We start from the raw sequence: 20,928 nt of genomic DNA on the forward strand, positions 1-20,928 counted from the left end.
CACTCAATAAGACTTAACTTGTGGTGCATGGGGAGCAGAGCAGGGTGGTGGTGGCAACATTTGTCAAAAACAATTACAAGTAAAGTATTTTAATTTGGCAGCAATCTAAAACAGAAACTAACAGTAAACATAAACAAAAGAACAACCAAAAACCTTAAAAGGAAGGTTAGGAAGTGATACATGCAAAACTTTTGACATATGCCTAGAAATATGGATGACTGCCTATGTGTGTAGGGCTCTACACAAGCTCAGGAAAGACCTGAGAAGAGCCTAACTCTCGACACTGGAGGTTCTTGAGGGATTGCAAAAGCAGAAATTGAAAGCTACAGCAGAGTTGTCAACTGCCTGGCTGACTGTTGAAGGCATGCCTTTATATACACATAGAGTACTTTGCAAGAACTGAAAGATATATTGATTCCAGACATTTAAGGAAATCTCTGTTCAAACATTAGGTGAATACAAAGCTAATCAAGTAGAGAGTTCAGTAGTACTCACGGCAAAGACTATTAAACGGCAAAGACTATAAACAAAATTAGCCTAGAAAAGTCACAAAACACACAATAACAACTAAGATAAGCAGAAACAGTAATGAACCAAAACAGGGGACAATCTTATTTCCAGTGATGTCGCATTATTTTCTGTGGGGAGCAAACCGGACTAGACTGAGTTACTGGAATTAAGACTTACTCTATGCATCTGCTCTCCCACAATATGGTGCTGGGAGAGAAGTAAACAGCTTCCGCACAGCTGCCTCCAGTTCAACCAATAAACTGTAGGACTTGCTACTGATTGGAGGAGAGCAGCGTACTCGGCGTGTGGGCAGCCGAGTTGGGATTGGCGGAGGAGGACTATAAAGGAGGAGAGAGACGGCATGCACCGGGAACATCTAAGGGGAACATCTGAGGGAACACCTGTGCAGCCCCCAAGAAAGCCGGCCTGCGGTGTGCCGCTCCCCTGCGGAAGTGGGGAATGTGGCCAGGGGGAACTGCCCTTCCACGGAGGTGGAAGGGATAGTAGCCAACCCGGGAAGAACCAGCAGCAAACCCAGGGAGGGCCGAGCAGACGAAAGAACAGCGCAGGGTCCTGTGTTGCTCCTCCACGAAGAGGGGGAGCGACAATTTTCAATGTCCAGTTTTCAACAGTAACAACCAAAATAAAAAAATAAGGCATGCAAAAAAGGGAGGAGGAGAGAGGAGAGGGGGAGAAGAAAAAAGAGAAGGAGGAGGAGAAAGAAGAACAAGAACAGGAAGAAGATAAGAAGAAAGTATGGCACATAAGGAAGAAAAAGGCAACTAATAGGAACTGCTTCTGAAGAAGACTAAACACTGTATTTAATAGAAATAATTAAGTCACTATTTTAAATATGTTCAAAGAGCTAAAGAAAACTATATTCAAACAACTAAAGTGTGAAAACAATGACTCATCAAGTGGGATATCAATAAAGATAAACTATTTAAAAATTGAAATTTGATATTTGAAAAGCACAGTAATTAAAAATGAAGAATTCACTAAAGGGACTCAACAACATATTTGAGCAATCAAAAGAAAGAATCTATGAACTTAAAGATATAATTACAGAACTCAATTCAATTACAGAAAAAAATAGCAAAGGAAATTAAGAGTCTTCAGAACATATGAGAAACCATCAAGCACACCAACATTCACATAATAGGAATTTTATGATGAGAATAAAGAAAGTACAGAGGGAATATTTGAAAAACTAATAGCTGCAACTACCAAATTTTGAGGAAATTATCATTAACATCCAAAAATTCAACAAACTCCAAGTAGGATAAACTCTAAGAGAACAACACCTAGATACATCATAATCAAACTGTCAAAACTGTCTTGAAAGTGGCAAGGGAGAAGCAACTCACTGTATAAACTACGGATCCTTAATAATATTAACAGAATTTCTAATCAGAAGTCATGAAGTCCAGAAGGTCATAGGCTCAAATATTTAAAGTGCTAAGGAACTGATAAAAAAAATTTTATAGTCAGCAAAACTACCCTTCAAAAATGAAAGAGAAATTAAGACTTCCCTGGATAAACAAAATTGAGAGAATTTATCACTCATAGACTTTCTGTATAAGAAATACTAACAGAATTCCTCCAGTCTGAAAAACGATGCCAGAAAAAAATTCAAATGAAAGGCCAGCACTGTGGCCCAGTGGGTTAAAGCCCCGACTTGTAGTGTTGGCAACCCATATGGGTGCTGGTTCTAGTCCCACCTGCTCTGCCTCCAATCTAGCTCCCTGCTAATGTGCCTGGGAAAGCAACAGAGGATGGGTCCAAGTGCTTGGGCACCTGCACCCACATGGGAGACCCTGAAGAAGCTCCTGGCTCCTGGCTTTGGGTCAGCTCAGCTCCGGGCATTGCAGCCATTTGGGGAGTGAACCAGCAGATGGAAGACCTCTTTTTCTCTCTGTGTCTACCTCTCTGTGTAACTCATTCAAATAAATAAAAATTAATCTTTTTTAAAAATTCAGGTGAGGGGCCAGCGCTGTGGCACAGCACAGATCATTCACCTGGACCAAGTGGGATTTATCCCTGGTATGCAAGGATAATTCAACATTTGCAAATCAATCAGTGTGATACATCATATTGACAAACTGAAGGGGCCAGCACTGTGGCGCAGCAGGTTAAAGCCCTGGCCTGAAGCGCCAGCATCCCATATGGGTGCTGGTTCTAGTCCCGGCTGCTCCTTTTCCAATCCAGCTCTCTGGTATGGCCTGGGAAAGCAGTAGAAGATGCCCCAAGTCCTTGGGCCCCTGCACCCTCATGGGACACCCAGAAGATGCTCCTGGCTCCTGGCTTCTAAACAGCACAGCTCTGGCCATTGCGGCCATCTGGGGAGTGAACCATCAGATGGAAGACCTTTCTCTCTCTCTCTCTCTCTCTGCCTCTCCTCTCTCTGTGTAACTCTGAATTTCAAATAAATCAATCAATCTTTAAAAGAAAAAAGGCATAAACATACAGAAAACAACAAACTGGTGGAAGTAAATTCCACCTATCAGTAATTACATTAAATGTAAATGGATTACATGCTTCAAATGGCAGATTGGTAGAATGAATGATGGAAAAAAGTATAATTCAACTATATGCTGTTTACACAATACACACTTTATATTCAAAAATACAAATAGGCTGAAAGTAAAAGAGTTTTTAAAAAAAGGTACACCATGTAAATAGTAAGTAAAAGGCACACAGAGTAGCTACAATAATATCCAAAATATAATTTAAAATAAAATTTAATACAACAAAGAATGTTTTACAATGGTAAAAGTCCAAGAGAATATTGTTATATATACCTAAAACAGCAGAGCCTTAACATACATGAACAAAAACTGGAAGAAAAAAAAAAAGAGAAACTCAACAATAATATGAAACAACTACGTATTCACATATTCTAAGCCTGACAAAGTACCAGGCTTTATGCATTTGTGTTTTAAGTCATATAGAAAGAGAAAGATAAGCAGGAAACAGAATATTTTAACAACACTATAAATCAACCAAATGTATATTTAGAAAATTGACAAATAAGTGAATGCAACACACTCCTAAATGACCAATGGGTCAGAAATAAATCACAACGAAACTACCAAGTACTTTAAGATGTATGAAGCAAAAGATTCCAAGATGGTGAAATACAGAGGGAGCTTACTGCTGCTCTAGTCTAGGGGAAGATAGTTTAAAAAAAATAAAAAGTGGAGAGAGTACAATCTCAGGGAAGAGTTAGGGAGAAAACTATAGTGGAAACTCCACGTAAGTTAAAGGGACGTTGTGGATCTACATGGACAGTGTGGACACACAGTATAAGCACAGACACAACATAAACTCCAGCAGCCAACCTCAGCACCAGCTTTGGAGAGTGAGGTGAGAACAGACTGTAGCAGTCCAAACCACTAGTGACAAAGCTGCAGGGAAAGCCTGACGTGAGTCCAGCCTGGAGCCTGTAAGGGACAGTGTACCTGCTAACCTAGAGGAGAAAGGACGGCACATTTCACTCTTCCCAACACCTCAACAATGGCACCTTGCAACTAGCTGAGACAGGGTAGGCACCATTTTGGATATATGTTATAGCTGCATCAGCTTGTGTCCAAGCACCCAGCAACCAGCAGAGAGAAGCCACCTGAGTCTGGTTCAGAGGACTGACAAGGGGCTGGGCATCCACATAGGACTGTGAGGTGCCCCCAGCCTCCCAGCACGTCACAGGCTCTGGGGCTTAGGCTGCCTATGCAGAGCACCCACACAGCTGGCTGAGAGCATCTCTGCCTCTCTGTGGGATGGGACGGATTGGCAGGGCAGAATGGATCCTGTGTCACTTTGCAGAGTGACTGTGGGAGTCTTCTGTGCTGGGACTGTGAAAATACTATGGTTGTGAGGGAGGGTGCAGGGTGTGGCTGGGTCTCTGGGCAGTTGCTATGGGCGGCTCCACATGCACAGGGCTCCCTAACTGCCTGGGGTAGGTCATTGTTGTGGGAATTGTGCTCACACTGAGGACTGCACAGATCCTCTGTGTGGTCCTTGGGGCGCCTTGGATGAACAGTGTACCCACTGGGGCGAGCGCCCAGACATTGGTCACCTTGGAAGAAAGGAAGTGAGGGTAAGATTACACCAACAGAGCTGATCAAACCTTCCCCTTTGATAAAAAAAAATTTACCATGCTCAACTTGGGTGTTAACTTGGATACTCCCCTGACTCTGGAGCTCCCTGGCAACAAGAAGCACATACTTCTGGCCGGCGCCGCGGCTCACTAGGCTAATCCTCCGCCTAGCGGCGCCGGCACACCGGGTTCTAGTCCCGGTTGGGGCGCCGGATTCTGTCCCGGTTGCCCCTCTTCCAGGCCAGCTCTCTGCTGTGGCCAGGGAGTACAGTGGAGGATGGCCCAGGTGCTTGGGCCCTGCACCCCATGGGAGACCAGGAAAAGCACCTGGCTCCTGGCTCCTGCCATCGGATCAGCGCGGTGCGCCGGCCGCAGCGCGCCGGCCGCGGCGGCCATTGGAGGGTGAACCAACGGCAAAGGAAGACCTTTCTCTCTGTCTCTCTCTCTCACTGTCCACTCTGCCTGTCAAAAAAAAAAAAATAATAATAATAAAAGAAGCACATACTTCTGGTACTCACCAAAAGAGCAGATACTCCACTAAGTCACAGAGGCACAGTCCAAAGATAAAAGCCATGAGAAGAAGAAAACATAAAGCAAAAAACAAGGATCCCAACAAATGCCTAAAAATGAATTTAGTAATTTGAGAAACAAAAATAAGGAAGACAAAATCACGCCAAAGGAACACAACACTTCAGTACTAGAATGTGAATATGAATAGATTGATGAAGTGCTGGAAATGGAATTCAAAAATTAATCATAGGATCACTCAGAAGTAATCAAAAGCAAATCCACAAATTAAAGAAATCCATACATGACGTGAGTGAAAATTTTTCCAATGAAATTGAGATTCTAAAGAGAAACAAAAATGAAATACTACAAATGAAGAATTCATCAGATTTAATAAAAAATGCAGTGGAGGGGCCAGCACTGTAGCATAGCGAATAAAGCCACCACCTGCACTGCCAGCATTCCATATGGGCACCAGTTCAAATCCCAGCTGCTCCACTTCTGATCTAGCTCTCTGCTATGGCCTGGGAAAGCACAAGATAACCCAAGTCCTTGGGCCCCTGCACCCGCATGGGAGACCTGGAGGAGGCTCTTGGCTCCTGGCTTTGGACCAGCGCAGCTCTGGCCATTGTGGCCAATTGGGGAGTGAACCAGCTGATGGAAGACCTCTCTCTCTCTCTCTCTTTTTCTATCTCTCTCTCTGCCTGTTCTCTCTGTGTGCAACTGTGACTTCCAAATAAATAAATAAAAATCTTTTTAAAATACAGTGGAAAACCTTAACAACAGACTTGGTGAGGAAGAAGAAAGAATATCTGAGTTAGAAGACAAATCTCTGGAAATTTTCAGTCATATAAGAAAAGAAGAAGAAGAAGAGGAAGAGGAAGAAGAAGAGGAAGAAGAGGAAGAGGAAGAAGAAGAGGAAGAAGAGGAAGAAGAAGTGGAAGAGGAAGAAGAAGAGGAAGAGGAAGAAGAAGAAGAAAAAGAAGATGAAGAAGAAGAAGAGGAAGAGGAAGAAGAGGAAAAAGAAGAAGAAGAGGAAGAAGAAGAGGAGGAAGAAGAAGAGGAAGAAGAAGAAGAAGACGATGATGACAACATTAGAAAATCAAAAACAACATTGAAGATTTATGGGATACTATCAAACAACCCCACATACAGGTCTTAGGAGTTCCTGAAGACATGGAAAGAGAATAGATTAGAAAGACTTTTTAGTGAAATAATTACAGAAAACCTCCCCAATTTGAAGAAAGAAAAGGACATCCAAGTACAAGAAGCACATAGAACTCCTAATAGACATGACCAGAAAAGATATTCACCACAACACATTGTAGTAAAACATTTAAAAAAATTCTAAAATGTGTACAAAAGAAACACCAATTACTTTGAGAGACTCTCCAATTAGACTCACAGCTGACTTCTTATCAGAAACCTTATAGGCTAAAAGAGAATGGCAAGATACAGTCCAAGTCTTAAGAGAAAAAAACTGTCAACCCAGAATACTATACTCTGAAAAGCTCTCATTTATGAATGAAGGTAAAATAAGGGCCTTCCATAACAAACAGAAATTGAAAGAATTTGTCACCACTCATCCAGACCTATAAACAAGATAGAAATTGAATCCGTAATAAAGACCCCTCCCCAACAAAGAAAAACCCAGGATCAGAGGGCTTCACTGCTGAATTCTACCAGACATTTAAAGAAGAACTAACTCCAATTCTTCTCAAGCTATTCAAAACAAATAAAATGGAGAAAATCCTCCCAAACTCCTTCTATCAAGCCAGCATCACCTAATTCCTAAATCAGAAAAAGATAACAACAGATAAAGAGAACCATAGACCAATTTCCCTGATGAACATAGATGCAAAAATCCTAGCCAATCGAATGCAACAACACATCAGAAAGATCATTCACCTGGACCAAGTGGGATTTATCCCTGGTATGCAAGGATAATTCAGCATTTGCAAATCAATCAGTGTGATACATCATATTAACAAACTGAAGGGGCCAGCACTGTGGTCAAAGCCCTGGCCTGAAGCGCCAGCATCCCATATGGATGCTGGTTCATGTCCCAGCTGTTCCTCTTTCAATCCAGTTCTCTGCTATGGCCTGGGAAATCAGTAGAAGATGGCCCAAGTCCTTGAGCCCCTGCACCCACGTGGAAGACCTGAAAGAAACTCCTGGCTCCTGGCTTCAGATCAGTGGAGCTCCAGCTGTTGCAGCCATCTGGGGAGTGAACCATCAGATGGAAGACCTCTCTGTCTCTACCTCTCTCTGTAACTCTTTAAAATAAATAAAATAAATCTTTTTAAAAAACTGAAGAACAAAAACCATGTTTATCTCAATAGATGCAGAGAAAGCATTTGATAAAATACAACAACATCCTTTTGTGATGAAAACCTTAAGCAAATTGGGTATAGGAAGTACATTCTTCAGCACAACCAAGACAATTTATGACAAACCCATGAGCAGCATCTTATTGAATGGGAAATAGCTGGAAGCAGTCCCAGAAGCTGGAAGATCCAGAACCAGACAAGGATGCCCACTATCATCATTACTATTCAAACACTCCTGGAATTTTAACCAGAGCCATTGGGCAAGAAAAAGAAATCAAAGGGATACAAATTAGGAAGGAGGAAGTCAAACTATCCCTATTTGCAGATGACATGATTCTATATATAGGGGAGCCAAGAGACTCCACTAAGAGATGATTGGAACTCATAAAAGAGTTTGGTAAAGTGGCAGGATATAAAATTAACACACAAGATTCAATTGCCTTTGTATACACTGAACAGTACCATGGCTGAGAACTTCTAAGATCAATCCCATTCACAACAGCTACAAAAGCAATTAAATACCTTGTAATAAATTTAACCAAGGACATCAAAGATCTCTACGATGAAAATTATAAAACATTAAAGAAAGAAATAGAATACACAAAAAATGGAAAAATCTTTTATGTTAATGGATTAGAAGAATCAATATGATCAAAATGTCCACACTACTAAAAGCAATTTACAGATTCACTGCTATCCCTAACAAAATACTGACATTCTCATATCTAGAAGAAAAATGATACTAAAGTTTATATAGAAACACAGAAGACCCCACATAGCTAAAGTCATCTAATAGAACAAAAACAAAGCCAAGGTATCACAATACCAGATTTTAAGACATACTACAGGGGCCAGCATAATGGCGTAGCAGGTAAAGACACTGCCTGCAGTGCGGGCACCCCATATGGGTTCCAGTTTGAGTCCCGGCTGCTCCACTTCTAATCCAGCTCTCTGTTATGGCCTAGGAAGGCAAGGAAGATAGCCCAGGTCCTTGGGCCCCTGCACCCACATGGGAGACCTGGAGGAAGCTCCTGGATCTTGGCTCCTGACTTTGGGTTGGCACAGCTCCAGCCATTGTGGCCAACTGGGGAGTGAACCAGCGGATGGAGGACCTCTCTCTGCTTCTCCTTCTCTCTGTGTAACTCTTTCAACTAAATAAATAAATCTTTAAAAAAAAAAAGACAGACATACTATAGGGCAATTATAATCAAAACAGCCTAGTACTGGCAAAAAAAAAAAAAAAAAAAGACAGATAAATCAATGGTAAAGAATATAAACTCCAGAAAGCAATATATGCATCTACAACCAACTCGTCTTTGACAAAGGAGCTAAAATCAATCCCTCTTCAACAAATGGTGCTGGGAAAACTGATCTCCACATGCAGAATTGTGAAGTAAGACCCCTACCTTACACCTTATTTAAAAAAAATCCACTCAAAGTGGATTAAAGACATAAATCTATGACCTGATACCATCAAATTATTAGAGAACATTGGGGAAACCTTGCCATAGACAAAGACTTCTTGGAAAAGATGCCAGAGGCACAGGCAATCAAAGCCAAAACTGTCAAATGGGCTGACATAAAATTGAGAGGCTTCTGCACTATAAAAGAAACACTTAGAAAAGTGAAGAGGCAACCAACAGAATAGGAGAAAATATTTACAAACTATGTAACTGATAAAGGATTATTATCCAGAACATATAAGAAGATCAAGAAACTCAACAACAAAACAAACAATCCGGCCGGCGCCGAAGCTCACTAGACTAATCCTCCACCTGTGGTGCTGGCACACCAGGTTCTAGTCCTGGTCGGGGCGCCGGATTCTGTCCCGGTTGCCCCTCTTCCAGGCCAGCTCTCTGCTGTGGCCCGGGAGTGCAGTGGAGGATGGCCCAAATCCTTGGGTCCTGCACCCGCATGGGAGACCGGGAGAAGCACCTGGTTCCTGGCTTCGGATCAGCGCACTGTGCTGGCCACAGCGTGCTGGCCACAGTGGCCATTGGAGGTGAACCAATGGTAAAGGAAGACCTTTCTCTCTGTCTCTCTCTCTCTCTCTCACTGTCCACTCTGCCTGTCAAAAAAAACAAGCAAACAAACAAACAATCCAGTTAAGAAATGGGCAAAGGACTTGAACAATGTTTTTCAAGAGGAAATCCAAATGGCCAACAGATACATAAAAAATGCTCAGGATCAGTAGCCATCAGGGAAATGCAAATCAAAACCACAATGAGGTTTCACCTCACCCCAGTTAGAATGGCTTTCATACATAAATCAACAAACAACAAATGATGGCAAGGATGTGGGGAAAAAAGATACCCTAATCCACTGTTAGTGGAATGTAAACTGGTACAACCACTGTGGAAGACAGTACGGAGATACCTCAGAAACCTGAATACAGACCTATCATATGACCCAGCCATCCCTTCCCTGGGAATTTATCCAAAGGAAATGAAATCAGCATATGAAAGAGTGATCTGTACCCCCATGTTTATTGCAGTTCATTTCACAATAGCTATGATATGGAATCAACCCAGATGTTTGTCAGCTGAAGACTAGATAAGGAAATTATAAGATATGTACACCATGGAATACTATACAGTGGTTAAAAAAATGAAATCTTGTCAGTTGCAACAAAATGGATGCAACTGGAAAACATTATACTTAGTGAAACAAAACCAATCCTAAAAAGATAATTATCATATGTCCTCCCTGATCTGTGGTAACTAACACAGTACCTAAAAAGTAATCTATGGAAGTGAAATTGACACTTTGAGATGTGATGACTCTCAACAGCCCTTGTCTCAACTGTTGAGAAACAGCTTTTTTTCATACTATTTGTTGAATTCTTTATTTAGTGTAGAGTTAATCTTATATATACAAAGTTAACTGAAAATATGTCAGTAAAAATAAGAATAGGAATAGAAGAGAGAGGAAGAAGAAGGATGGGAGCATACGTGAGAGGGAGGGCAGAATGGGAAGGATCATTATGTTCCTAAATTTGTATATATGAAATACATGAAGTTTGTATTCCTTAAATAAAAGGTTGCTAGATTAAAAATAAATAATTTTTTAAAAATGTATGAAGAAAATAAAAATACAGGGGCAGATATTTGGTGCAGTGATTAAGATGCTGCTTGGAATTCCCATCTCCCATATCAGAGTGACTGAGAGTTCAATCTTTTCCACTTGCAAACCAGCCTCCTGCTGAATCACGCTCTGGGAAGTAGTCAGTGATACATCAAGTACTTGGATCCTGAAACCCACAGAGAAGACTAGGATTGGGTTACCAGATCCCACCTTCAATCTGGTCCAGGCCCTGCTGTCATGCATGTTTAAGGAGTTCCTTGTGGATGAAAGATCTCTCTCTCTCTATTCTCCCTTCCTTTTAAATTGTAAACAAGTAAGTAAACTTTAAAAATATAAACTGAATAGATAATGAAAATATAAAATCTATGGGACATGATGAAATCAATGTTTACAGAAAAAATTCTAGTTGTAAATGTCCCCATTAAAATTTCAGATCACAATTAGGGAAACATGACAATGAAATGCAATTTGGTACATTGCACTGAACAGAAACAGAACATTAATGGAAGAACTGTGAAATCTAAATTAAAGATGAATTTTAGTTAATAGTAATGTAGTAATGTAAATTTCACAATTTTGACAAATGTACTATGGTAATATAAAATAATAATAGGAGTAACTGAGTGGAAAATATATAATTCTTTGTACCAACTTTGTAACTTTTCTGTAAATATACAATTCATTGCAAAGTAAAAAGTTTATTGAAAAAAAAGTACAGTCATCACATCTACCAATAGAATGGTTAAGCTCAAAAAAATTTTAAAATATCATGTGGTGGTAAGAATTCAAGGCAACCAGAAATCTCATCCACTGTGGGCTATAATATATTGGTACAATAACCAAAGCAAACAGAAGAACAAATGGTAGTATCTACTAAAATGGAACAAATGCAAAACTCTGTAATCCCAAAATATCACTCCTAGGTACACAACCACCCAAAATGCACACATGCCAGATAACAGAATTTTTATAACACTATTCATAAAAACTCAATCTGGAAATCACCCAAATGTGGTAAACAATACAACTGATCAGTGAACTGTAATACAATAACATGACTGAATACTACACAAACTAAAAATAGTCTACAACTTCAAGCAACAATATGGATGAGCTCCACAAAGATTATATCAAATCAAAGAAGTCTAGACAAAATAAGAACACAAACTGTAGGACTCCATTTATAGAAAATGAAGAAACAAGTACATCTAATACTATAAGCTTAGACAGTAATTGGCTTTGGAGTACAGACAAATGACTAAAAGAAAATAAGAAGTTCATCTGAGGTAGTAAGATTCTATCTTTTAACCTGGTTGCTGGTTATCAGATTAAGTTTGGTTTATGGAAATCCAAGTTGAATATTTAATATCTGAGTGTTTTTCTTATGAATATTTCAATAAAAAAATTTTAAGACAGGCCAATCTTTAATAATTCATTTCATATTTTGAACAATATGGTAACAAATACAACATATTTTATATAAAAGCCTCTCTATGCTATATAGTCTTTCATAATTTACATAAAGTAAATAAGATATATATCAAGTTAATACTTTATCCCTTTTAGCATTTTTTGTTCTACTTAATACTATTGGTTGAACTCTGTAATTAACACACAATTATTCTTAGGTGTTTAAATTTAACTGAAAAGTGATCTCTGTTAAATATAAGAGTGAGAATAAAGAGAGGGAGGAGATGTACAATTTGGGACATGCTCAAGCTGACTTGCCCCAAATGGTAGAGTTAGAAATGTGCCAGGGGATTCCAAACCAATCCCATCAAGGTGGCATGTACCAATGCCATCTCACTAGTCAAAGTGATCAGTTTCAGTTCACAATTGATCATACTGATGGGTCTAAGAGTCAAAGGGATCACATAAACAAGACAAGTGTCTGCTAATACTAACTGATAGAATAAAAAAGGGAGAGAATGACCCAACATGGGAATCAGGATACACAGTAGACTCATAGAATGGCAAATGCCTTAAACAGCACTCTGGCCTCAGAATCAGCCATTAAGGCATTTGGATCTGGCTAAAAAGCCCATGAAAATTTCTCAAGCATGGAAAGCCAAGACACTGTGGAAAAAAAAAAAAAAAAAAAAAAAAAAAAAAACACCTCAATGAAGATCTCTGTGAGTCAGATCCCAGCAGAAAGAACATCAAAGAGAACTTTCTCTGAAGGGAGGAGTGAACTTCCACTTTGACTATGACCTTGTGTAAATAAGATTGAAGTCGGAGAACTCAAAAGGCTTCCATAGCCTTGGCAACTCATGACTAGAACCTAGGGAGATTACTGATGCCTTAAACAAGAGTGTCAATTTGTTAAGTCAACAACAGGAGTCACTGTGCACTTACTCCTCATGTAGGATCTCTGTTCTTAATGTGTTGTTCAATGTGAATTAATGCTATAACTAGTCCTCAAACAGTATTTTACACTTTATGTTCTGTGTGGCTACAAACTGTTGAAATCTTTACTTCATATATACTAAATCAATCTTCTGTGTATAAAGATAATTGAAAATGAATCTTGATGTGAATGGAATGGGAAAGGGAGCGGGAGTTGGGAGGGTTGTGGGTGGGAGGGAAGTTATGGGGGGGGAAGCCATTGTAATCCATAAGCTGTACTTTGGAAATTTATATTTACTAAATAACAGTTAAAAAAAAAAAGATGTGAGTGAGACTCTTCCTTTGGCTCAGGAATTTTCAACTGAACATAGCAAGGGTAAAATCACTAGTAACCCTCTTCTAAAAAGAGTGACCTAAGATTCAGGCCAGATCCTTCTCTGGGACTTGTTAAACAATGGTAGAACAGGTCCTGTTAACAACAAACACCTCTCTCCTTCTCAGTTATTTTAAGGTAACTGAGAGATAAGGTCCTGAAATTGCAGTTTAGAGAGGAAAGCAAAGTTGAGATATTTTTCCCTTCAACTCACCAATGAGGCAAGAATTCAAGAGTATCCTTGTAAAGACTAGGGGTACCTTATAAACACTGGCACCTCATTCTCTAGTTGGATATGAGCCCAGGCAGCAAATTTACAAGTCTTTGTGTCTAGCTGAACAGAAGAAAAGGAAATTAGAGCGAGATGATTGTCAGAGAAGAGAAAGTGGTTAGAAATAGATCCTTCTGGCCGGCGCCGCGGCTCACTAGGCTAATCCTCCGCCTTGCGGCGCCGGCACACCAGGTTCTAGTCCTGGTCGGGGTGCCGGATTCTGTCCCGGTTGCCCCTCTTCCAGGCCAGCTCTCTGCTGTGGCCAGGGAGTGCAGTGGAGGATGGCCCAAGTGCTTGGGTCCTGCACCCCATGGGAGACCAGGAGAAGTACCTGGCTCCTGCCATTGGATCAGCGTGGTGCGCCAGCTGCCGCGTGCTGGCCACGGCAGCCATTGGAGGGTAAACCAACGGCAAAGGAAGACCTTTCTCTCTGTCTCTCTCTCTCACTGTCCACTCTGCCTGTCAAAAAAATAAATAAATAAAAATTAAAAAAAAAAAAAGAAATAGATCCTTCTTCATTACTACTTAGCATGGAAAGGCTGTATGAGTTTCCTATGGATTAAATGAACATGAAATAGCTAGGACTGAACCACCTTACTAGTGGTACCTACTCCATGAGGACTGATTATAAAAGGATTCCAGTAGAAAGATGATGTGGGGTAAATAGCAAAGAGAGGTAACTGGGTTGATACTGTAAAATGTCAAGTCAGAAACAGATTTCCCACATCAGGGACTTTTCTGCATTGGTAAATGACCAGCATATTATGGAATCTGCCCAACATGTCATTAAGCTGTGGACAGTGGCAGAAAAAAAAACCATTTTATGCTGATATCACCAAAATATTGAAGCTTTCAAGAAACTAGTTTTATATATGTGTATGTGATACCAGACAATACATTATAGTTACTAGAATCTTCTTGTTCATTAAAAAATACTAATAATTATTCTTGGGTGTTTAAATCCAATTGAAAAATTAATCCCTGTTAAAAATGAAAGTGGGAATAAGAGAGGGAGGAGATGTACAGTTTGGCACATGCTCCCTCAGACTTACCCCTAAGAGTAAAGCTAAGAACTTGCCATGGGACTCCAAATCCCATTAAGTTGGCAGGTACCAATGCCATCTTACTGGTCAAAGTGATCAGTTTAAGTTCATAACTGATCATAAAGATAGGATTAAGTATCAAAGGGATCACATAAACAAGACAAGTGTCTGCTAATAATAATTGATAGAATAAAAAAAAGGGAGAGAATGACCCAACATGGGAATCAGGATACACAGTAGACTCATAGAATGGCAAATGCCTTAAACAGCACTCTGGCCTCAGAATCAGCCATTAAGGCATTTGGATCTGGCTAAAAAGCCCTTGAGAGTTTCTCAAGCATGGAAAGCCAAGACACTGTGGCAAAAAATGACCTCAATGAAAGATCTCTGTGAGTCAGATCTCAGTTGAAAAAAGGGGCCATCAAAGAAAGAGGTACTTTTCTCTGAAGGGAGGAAAGAACTTCCACTTTAATTATGGCCTTATCTAAATAATGCTGGAGTTTGTGAACTCAAAAGGCTTCCATAGCCTTGGCAGCTCATTATAAGAGCCTCAGGTGATTACTGAGGAACATAAATAATAGTGTCAATTGTTAAATCGACAACAGGAGTCACTGTGCACTTACTCCCCATGTAGGATCTCTGTCCTTAATGTGTTGTACTACGGTAAAACTAGTATTCAAATAGTACTTTATACTTGTGTGTCTGTATGGGTGAAAACTGTTGAAATCTTTACTTAGTATAGAGTTGATCTTCTGTATATATAGTTAAAAATGAATCTTAATGAAGAATGGGATGGTAGAAGGAGAGGAGATGGGATGGTTTGCGGTGGGAGGGTGATTATGGAGGGAAGAACCGCTATAATACAAAAGTTGTACTTTCAAAATTTACATTTATTAAATAAAAGTTTTTTATAAAAATACTACTACTATCTTGAAAATTTTAACAACCAACCTTTGGCAATGGTGTAGATAAAGCATTTTTGGCAGATGTCCACAAACAGTCCCTTTTATCTTTGGATTTGCCATGATCTGTTGATGTGAAAGTTCGAGATTTATTTTGTGGAGGAGTTGCTTTACAATCAACTTTCCAATACTTAGTTTCAGGTGTTTCCAATGTTTGTGTTCTCTGCATTGAACAACAAAAGTGAATAAAACTATCATTAAACATCATTTTATTAAACATTTATTTCTTTCATTAAAGTGTAACTGGTAGAATTAACACCACAATAAACTAGACTAAAATTTACTCCCAAATTCATTATTGATTAAGTAAGTTCAAATACATTATACTAATCCTCTTTGTCACAGTATTTGCTTTCTTAAGATAAAAATGGTATCTGACTCTTCTAGTCTTCACTGAGCTTATATGAAAACAAGGTAATCTCAAGTCTCTGTTTGATTAAAAGTACAGGATTATTTAAAAAAATAAAAGATCAGCATCAAAACTCCTTATTCTCACATTTAAGAAGTACAGGGTGTGATATGGTGTTGGGGCCATATTTTATTTTATTTTATTTTTTTTTGACAGGCAGAGTGGACAGTGAGAGAGAGAGACAGAGAGAAAGGTCTTCCTTTGCCGTTGGTTCACCCTCCAATGGCCGCCGCGGCTGGTGCGCTGCGGCCGGCGCACCGCGCTGATCCGATGGCAGGAGCCAGGAGCCAGGTGCTTTTCCTGATCTCCCATGGGGTGCAGGGCCCAAGCACCTGGGCCATCCTCCACTGCACTCCCTGGCCACAGCAGAGGGCTGGCCTGGAAGAGGGGCAACTGGGACAGAATCCGGCGCCCCGACCGGGACTAGAACCTGGTGTGCCGGCGCCGCTAGGCGGAGGATTAGCCTAGTGAGCCATGGCGCCGGCCGCCATATTTTATTTTATTTATAAAATAAAGCCCAGGATATCTTCAAAAAAAAAAAAAAAAAAAAACACTCCTTATTCTGTCATTCACTCCAACACATGGACCATCTTCTACTGCTTCCCCAGCCCACAGAACAGAGCTTGATTGGAAGTGGAGCATGGCCGGCGCCACGGCTCACTAGGCTAATCCTCCGTCTTGCGGCGCCGGCACACCAGGTTCTAGTCCCGGTTGGGGCGCCGGATTCTGTCCCGGTTGCCCCTCTTCCAGGCCAGCTCTCTGCTGTGGCCAGGGAGTGCAGTGGAGGATGGCCCAGGTGCTTGGGCTGTGCACCCCATGGGAGACCAGGAGAAGTACCTGGCTCCTGCCATCGGATCAGCGCGGCGTACCGGCCACGGCGGCCATTGGAGGGGGAACCAACGGCAAAGGAAGACCTCTCTCTCTGTCTCTCTCTCTCACTGTCTGCCTATCAAAAAAAAAAAAAAGGAAGTGGAGCAGCAGGAACTATAACTGGCACCCATATAAGAAACCAGCACTGCAGCTGGCAGTTTTACCTGCTAAGCCACAGCACTTTCCCCTGAATGGAGCATTTAAAGAGTTGTGGCTACTGCCTGCAACACCAGTATCCCATACAGGCACCAGTTCATGACCCAGCTGCTTCATTTCCAATCCAGCTCCTGACTAATGGTCTGGGAAAAGCAGCTGATGATGGCTCATGGCTCAAATGTTTGGGCTCTTGTAACCCATGAGGGAGACCTGGAGGAAGCTCCTGCTTCAGCCTAGCTCAGCCTTGGCCATTGTGGCCATCTGGGGAATGAATCCACAGTTGGAAGATCTCTATCTCCCTGTTTATCCACCCCCGCAACTCTAACTTTCAAATAAATAATTAAACCTTACCCCCCACCAAAAAAAAGGTGGGGGCCTACAAGGACAAAACTTCAAAGGTTCTCTAGGACTTATTAAAAAGTATAGGAGAGGCCGGCACCGCAGCTCAATAGGCTAATCCTCCACCTGCGGCGCCAGCACCCCAGATTCTAGTACCAGTCAGGGCACAGGATTCTGTCCCGGTTGTCCCTCTTCCAGTCCAGCTCTCTGCTGTGGCCCAGGATTGTAGTGGAGGATGGCCCAGGTGCTTGGGCCCTGCACCCACATGGGAGACCAGGAGAAGCACCTGGCTCCTGGCTCCTGCCATCGGATCAGCGCGGTGCGCCGGCCGCAGGTGCCATTGGGGGGTGAACCAACGGACAAGGAAGACCTTTCTCTCTCTCGCTCTCTCACTCTCTCTCTCTCACTGTCCACTCTGCCTGTCAAAAATTTAAAAAAAAATTTTTTTTAATTTTAAAAAGTATAGGAGAGGCCCTGTGACAGATGGTTGACCTTGCAATAAGTTTTTAAATTAAATGGCTATACAGTATAAGTTTAAAAGGCAACTACATGGGGACCAGCATTGCAGCACATATCACATCGGAGTCCTGGCTGCTTAGCTTCCCATCCAGCGTCACATGAATGTGCTTGGGAAAGAAGCAGATGGTGGCTCAAGTACTTGACCCCTGCCACCAATGTCGGAGACCAGGATGGAGTTCCTGGCTCTTGGCTTCAGCCTGGTCCAGCCCTGGCGGTTGCAGGAATTTGGGGCATGAACCAACATATGGAAGATCTTGATATTTATCTCTCTCTCTCTCTCTCTCTCTCTCTCTCTTTTCTGTCTCTCCTCCTTCTCTCCCCACTCCCTCCCTTCTTCCCTCACTCTTTCCCTGTCACTCTTCCTTCAAAATAAATAAATCTAAAAAAAAAAAGACAACTGCATGAACTATATTAAAAAAACACTGAACTATATTAAAAACATGAGCCAAGTAATATAATATGCACTTTTCTCCTGGGTCTTTTGCTATCTTGCCAGGTGATTATAAGTAAACATCCAAATATCTCTAAACTTAAATTTATCCACCTATAAAATCAGAGAATTAAATTATGGGATTCACAACTTTCTTGCTCAGTTCCTAGTCACTTTAAAATCCTTTTGTCAGCAGTAGTGAATTTCAGCAGCATTTTTTTCAGAGTAGCACTTCTGTATCCTTACTGCATATTTCTTCATCATCACTGAGTACATGATTTTGATGAAAGCAAATTTCTTCTATGCTTTGGATTCATCAGAAGACAGACACCCTGGGAATCTCCAAAGCAGCTGCTTTCATTCACAGATATTTCCCCCCCCAATAATCCTGAGAATGACAATTTGATGTCACTATACCACCTTGTGGCCATATCAGGAAATTGACATTTTCTTAGTCTAAAAGAAAACATTCCCCCTTTGAAGAATACTGAATTACTCTCTTTACCATACGTCCTGGAAACATATGTGCTTTCTTATAAGTTACTTTCTTTACTGCATATTACATTTCCAATGACACACATATATAGAACATTCATCATTTTTCTAAACAAACACTTACATGACATTTAACAATGTGCCAAGCATTATTCTAAATGTTTCATTTAATCTCCATAGCCACTTGAGGAGATAGGTACTGTTAATATCCTCTTATAGGTGAGGAAACTGAGGTATTAGCAAGTTAAATAACTTGTCCAAACTCAGAAACATTTAGTAAATGCAATGATCATATGTAAGGCTTATGTGTTAGCAGTGTTGGAATAAAGTAAAGGAAAAAAGCCCAGTTAGAGTTCTTAATTAATTTTATCATTTTTTTCATTTTACAACATATATATCCAGACTCCCCAGATAAAATACATAGCATTTACCAATCTACTTGGTAAGAGACACAAAGGGCATATATTGTGAAATTAAACATGAATCAAAACAAAGAATATATGATATATGTTTTCAAAATATGAACACATTCTATATTTAGAAAAGAATTTTTTGATCTGCATCAGACGCTTCTCTAAGACTCAGGGGCCAGCACTGGGGCACAGCAGGTAAAGTCACCGCCTGCAGTGCTGGCATCCCATATGGGCACCAGTTCGAGTCCTGGCTGCTCCACTTCCGATCCGGCACTCTGCCATGGCCTGGGAAAGCAGTACAAGATGGCCAAAGTCCTTGGGCATCTGCGCCCGCATGGGAGACCTGGAAGAAGCTCCTAGCTCCTGGCTTTGGATCGGCACTGCTCCAGCTTTTGCGGCCAGCTGGGAAGTGAACCAGTGGATGGAAGACCTCTCTCTCTCTCTCTCTCTCTCTCTCTCTCTCTCTCTCTCCCCCTCCCTCTCTCCCTCTCTCCCTCTCTCCCTCTCTCTCCCTCCCCTTCTCTCTCTGTGTAACTCTGAATTTCAAATAAATAAATAAATTTAAAAATAAAAAGACTATATCTAATTATGTGGTTATTAGTACTGTATTTTTGGGGCTGGTGTTGTGGCATAGCAGGTAAAGCTGCCACCTGCAGTGTCGGTATCCAATATGGGCACCAGTTCTAGTCCTAGCTGCTCCACTTCCGATGCAGCTCTCTGCCATGACCTGGGAAAGCAGTAGAAGATAACCCAAGTCCTTGGGCCATTGCACCCGCATGGGAGACCCAGAAGAAGCTCCTGGCTCCTGGCTCCTGGCTTCAGATCAGCGCAGCTCTGGCCATTGTGGCCAATTGGGGAGTGATCCAGTGGATAGAAGACCTCTCACTCCCTCTGCAACTCCCTCTCTCTCTGTGTAACTCTGAATTTCAAATAAATACATACATCTTTAAAAAACTGTATTTTTTAAATCTGAGAGGCAGAGAGACAGAGCATCCATCCACTGGTTCGCTCCCCAAATGCCCATAACAGCAAGGACTAGGCTGGAGCCACAAGCCAGGAGCCAGGAAATCAAATAGATCTCTCACTTAGGTAGCAGGGACCCAACTACTTCAGCCATCACTTACTGCTTCTCAGGGTCCACACTGGTATGAAGCCGGAATTGAGAGTGGAGATGGGGCTCAAACCCAGACACTCTGCTATATGCTGTGGGCACCCCAAGCATCTTAACTGGTAGGTCAAATGCCCACCCCTGTCATAATGATAATTTCTCTAAATATGTTTTCAAGTGTTTAGCACAGTGTCCTGGACACATGAAACATTCAATATTCACTCATAGGGTCAATGTTTCTGTCCTTTTTTTTTCTTTGCACTCAAATGTAACTAAATTGTAGCATCATCCATACCTAACTACTGAATTGTTCCCAGACTATTCTGTCACTTTCAGTTTAACTATAATGATAGCAACCTCAGTGGAAACTTAGCAGACTATATCACTATGTATAAAGAATACACTAACAATTTTTTAAAAATTAGTCAAGATTTTTCTCCAATAATCATATCATCAAATAGGATAGAGGCTGAAAGGTACACTTCTTCCCCATACTTCCCCATATGTAATATTCCCAACCTTTTTCTGTATCCTTAGGGGAGGAACAGTAACCTAATGTGATTTAGTGAATTTAAAAAAAGAAATTGGGCATATATGAGTACAGTACAGCCTCTTCCCTTAGTAAGGAACAGGCTTATTCTCCTCTTGATAACAAAAGGATGCATGC

General features: G+C 41.1%; 1 protein-coding gene across 6 annotated transcripts in view; it reads right to left on the reverse strand.

The window, feature by feature from the left end:
- SYCP1 (synaptonemal complex protein 1) overlaps positions 1-20,928 on the reverse strand; it is a 113,535-nt gene that overhangs the window by 7,394 nt on the left and 85,213 nt on the right. For all 6 annotated transcript variants that reach the window (XM_051856138.2, XM_051856136.2, XM_008264617.4 and 3 more), the window contains one exon: positions 15,512-15,685. In XM_051856138.2, the coding sequence (XP_051712098.1) occupies positions 15,512-15,685 (174 nt within the window). The remainder of the gene's footprint in view (positions 1-15,511; positions 15,686-20,928) is intronic.

The sequence above is a fragment of the Oryctolagus cuniculus genome, chromosome 7 (assembly GCF_964237555.1).
Source record: "Oryctolagus cuniculus chromosome 7, mOryCun1.1, whole genome shotgun sequence".
NCBI lineage: Eukaryota > Metazoa > Chordata > Mammalia > Lagomorpha > Leporidae > Oryctolagus > Oryctolagus cuniculus.